Source organism: Scylla paramamosain, chromosome 2, assembly GCF_035594125.1.
Source record: "Scylla paramamosain isolate STU-SP2022 chromosome 2, ASM3559412v1, whole genome shotgun sequence".
Taxonomy (NCBI): Eukaryota; Metazoa; Arthropoda; class Malacostraca; order Decapoda; family Portunidae; genus Scylla; species Scylla paramamosain.
Genome location: NC_087152.1, coordinates 15,977,501 through 15,981,711, shown reverse-complemented (window position 1 = coordinate 15,981,711; position 4,211 = coordinate 15,977,501). Strand labels below are relative to the sequence as shown.

General features: G+C 44.9%; 1 protein-coding gene across 1 annotated transcript in view; it reads right to left on the bottom strand.

The window, feature by feature from the left end:
- Nucleotides 1–303: 303 nt before the first annotated feature.
- LOC135110968 (neural-cadherin-like) overlaps nucleotides 304–4,211 on the bottom strand; it is a 43,900-nt gene continuing 39,992 nt past the window's right edge. The window contains exons 10-12 of the mRNA XM_064023733.1: nucleotides 4,076–4,211; nucleotides 1,265–1,613; nucleotides 304–476 (exon numbers count right to left, since the gene is read on the bottom strand). The exon at nucleotides 4,076–4,211 is cut by the window's right edge and continues 113 nt beyond it. Coding sequence (XP_063879803.1) covers nucleotides 442–476; nucleotides 1,265–1,613; nucleotides 4,076–4,211 — 520 coding nt within the window. The 3' untranslated portion in view covers nucleotides 304–441. The remainder of the gene's footprint in view (nucleotides 477–1,264; nucleotides 1,614–4,075) is intronic.

The window sequence follows — 4,211 nt, the reverse complement described above, 5'->3', positions numbered from 1 at the left end:
TGTTCGGGGACATGCACCTCAGTGGGAATTTCTTTTTTTTTATTAAAATTTTGCTGTCCTTGGTCGTTGGCCCTCCAACATACATACAAAAAGAAAAAAAAAATTGAACACTCACCCTCAGTCAGATCTTCCGCCACGCCCATCACTTTCACGCCCACCAGCCTTGGCAAGCCGCCCACAGTCACCCCTTCATGCTTATCCACCAGGAGGGCGACGGGCGGAGGGAAGGGCGGCGAGATGTCAGGTCCACCTCCGAGACGTCCACGAGTACGCCCACTCCACGCCCGCAGCGAAGGAAGACTCTCGTTTCGCCTCCAGCCATCACCGTCATCCACGCCCACTAACAAATTATCCCCGTGTCGTTCGCCAAAGACTGTATGCCACACCCCGTCGCCCACGCTGCGCCCTTCGACACAGGCCTCACGCACGCCCATACCCGCGCTAGTGAGGGAGGCGCAGACGATGCCGGAGCGAAGCTGAGAAAGAGGAGAGAGAAAAAAAAAACAGCATCAGATATGAGATATTGTGTGTGTGTGTGTGTGTGTGTGTGTGGGTGGGTGGGTGTGTGTAAAGGTGGTGGGGAAGCTAACGAGGTCCCGTGTGGATGGATGGTTTGTTTGTATTATTGAATGGAAGGTTCAGAGATGGATTGGTGGAAGCGAGTAGGTGAGTCTAGCAGTAAAAATAAAGTGTAGGCGATTGTGAAATGTGGTGGAGTTTAGAATGGTCAGAAGCACGGTGGGAGTAGGTCGAGAGAGAGAGAGAGAGAGAGAGAGAGAGAGAGAGAGAGAGAGAGAGAGAGAGAGAGAGAGAGAGAGAGAGAGAGAGAGAGAGAGAGAGAGAGAGAGAGAGAGAGAGAGAGAGAGAGAGAGAGAAGGGCCGGGAGGGGAGACAACAGGTCGCAGAAATCTTTTAAAAATTTGTATTATTCAGAGTGTTGTTCAGAATCAAGACAAGGGAACTAACCATTTCCATTACGTTCTTTACTATGCCTGGAGTGACAGCTCGTTAAAACACACACACACACACACACACACACACACACCGCGTAGTGTAGTGGTTAGTACGCTCGGCTCACAACCAAGAAGGCCCTGGTTTGAATCCCGGGCGTGAAATTACGCAGGTTTTTACGGTTCTAATGACAAAATAACAAGATATCTACACTATCAACAGCAGAAACAGTCTTGAGAACCCGGCAAATCATCTCTGTGGCCTTTGAAAATAGTCGTGGTGAGGGAGCACAGTGTTTCAGCTCTTAACTCACGTGCATGGTGAAGGCCGCTGCGTTGTGCTGGGCCGCCACGTGCACCAGAGTCCCTGAGGCAGTCCTGGGAACACGTATCCTCGCCTGCAGACTGAGGGCGGTGGGCGGGGGGCGTGAAGGATAGAGCCACCCGCATGTAGGAACCTTCTCCCAACGTCGCGGGCTGAGTGGGCGTGGAGCATTCCATCCCCGCCCACCCAGGCTGACACATACACTCCGGCTGGTTGAGGCCGCCCACGCAGGCTCCTCGGTATCCGCAGCTTCCCACGCCGCCAGGGCACGCTTCCTCCTGAGGGCGGCATCCAGGAGCGCTGCCCCCGCTGTGTGCCGGCTGCCCCAGGTCCACCAGCTGTAATGAGATAAGTTCCCGAGACCTGTGTTGCCGTAAAGAGAATTTGGAGATGAAGAAGACGGAGAAGGAGAAGGAGGAGGAGAAGGAGAAGGAGGAGGAGGAGGAGGAGGAGGAGGAGGAGGAGGAGAGAGTTGAGGCGGAGGAGGTTGAGGTGGAAGAGGAGGTGGAAGAGGAGGAGGAGAACAAGAAAGAAAATAAGACAACAACAGTAGCATCAATAATGATCACAGTAAGACCAACACACAAATACAACTACGACTCTTACAACAACAACAACAACAACAACAACAACAACAGCTACTACTACTACAACTACTACTACTACTACTACTACTACTACCATCACCACCACCACCACCACTACAACAACTGAATATTCTCCTCACTGTCCTATACTGACCTCCCTTTTTCTTTGTAACAGAACTGCAAAACATACCATTCATCCTGCAAACACCTTCATATACCAGCAGAGTAATCAGGGCAATTCTTAAGTCGTGTACTTCCGCTGACCTTAATATGATCTGCCTGAATCCTCTTACCTCGCCTCGTTATCCTTATTTAATTAACTTCTTTGTCTCGAAATTATAAAAATGATGACAAGCATTGGGGCCCAGAGGACCTTCTTTTTCTTCTATGTAAGGGTTTTGCGCCTCATTGTGTCTTCTCAGAACCGTGTCATAACAACACGTCGTCTACGTGTGGAAGGAATGAAAAAAATATTATAAAAAAAAGACATCAATAAAACTACTCAATTGAAAGGCCTGTAAACCTGTAAAGGCTTTTTATTGTTATGCAGACAATGAGGAATATGATTGGAGATCCCTATATTCAAGAAGAAAAAAAAAAAAAAACTAGTACCATCATTAAAAATAGCAAATCATACGTACAGTTGAGACCAAAATACGAGTAATTTTTTCCACTCTTCACTGACCTCCGAGATTCACCTCAGTCTGGAGTCCTTTGGATCTTTATATTCTGAGAAAACTGGTGCTTTCAATAAGAGTTTTAAACTGTACTCACGGTCATAGTAAAAAAAAAAAAAAAAAACTAATTCTCTGCACTCCTTTCCATTGAATTATCTGCTGATGATCTCCTTACAAAACCTAACCATTGACAGACTTTTGGCTGATCAGGGAATTTAAGAGTGATGGAAAACTCTAAAGTCAGTGTGATTTCGTAATGCTTTCTGACCATGACTGTACGAGAGGGATAACTAAGGGATTATGAATTCTAAGGCGCCTTTTGTTTCATGATCCAAGTCAACAAATAACAATAATATTACCAATACAATACTAATGGTAATAACTTGAGTCCAAAGCACTACTTTTGTTTTTATTCTGTAATCAATATAATTATTTCTGTTGCTGATAATAACAACAACAGCAGTAACATCACTAACTCTCATAACAATACTACTACTACTACTACTACTACTACTACTACTACTACTACTACTACTTGTACTTCTATTGCTTATGGCATCACTGCAAACCAGGAAATACTGATTTAAAACCTACCTTGTCAAAACACTCACCTACCCACACACAGACACACACACACACACACACACACACACACACACATACTATATACTAAGATAAAAAAAAAAAATGAGTAAGAGTGACACAGAAGTGGAACAAAAACCAATGTATTTATTTAATCCATTCCATAAACTCAACGGACCCCAAAAAAATTCGCCGTGCAATCTCTTAACGCGAAAAAGAAGAAAAAAAGTGGGAAACATATAGATCGAAAAAAAAAAAAAAAAGAAATATATATAGATAGAAAAAAAGATCGTTTATCTAGTCCCTCATCTCCATCAACCATGCAGACAGTCATTCACACGCACAATATTTTTTTCTTTTAGCTACAAATTTAAAAGGCTCTATTTTTCCCTTTCTCACCGGCCCATACCTCTCTCTCTCTCTCTCTCTCTCTCTCTCTCTCTCTCTCTCTCTCTCTCTCTCTCTCTCTCTCTCTCTAACACATCCGGATATATTGCTTCACTGTGGCTAGATCGATATCATGAATGACAAAATTAAATGGAAAAATGGTGCAGGGGAGACTGTGATAAGAAAGAATGAGGGTGATTTGAAAACTAATGAAAAAAGCTTGATTGAAAACTGTGTGTTATGAACCACTACTACTGCCACTACTACTACTACTACTACTACTACTACTACTACTACTACTACTACTACTACTACTACTACTATACAAAAAAAAAAAGAAAAACATAAGGAAACATGGGAGCTTGCAAGAAGCCATCAGATCTACACATGGCAAACCGTGTAAAAAAGATGCCTGCCTTTTTTCTACTACTATTACTACTACTACTACTGCTACTACTACTAATATTACTACCACCATCATCCCTAACCCCACAACCACACAAACACCCATCCCCCAACAATCCGCTCACATCTTAAATCCACATACCCAAAAACACCTTTCCTTACCTGGCCGTTGAGCGTGAGGTGAGAGAGGCAGCCGTGGAATGGGCGAGGAATGGGCGCCTCCCCCCACCTGTGCTGGTCTGCAGTGGGCGGGGAGTGAGCCAACCCGCCCACTTGCAATGGCCCCGAGCCAGGCCAC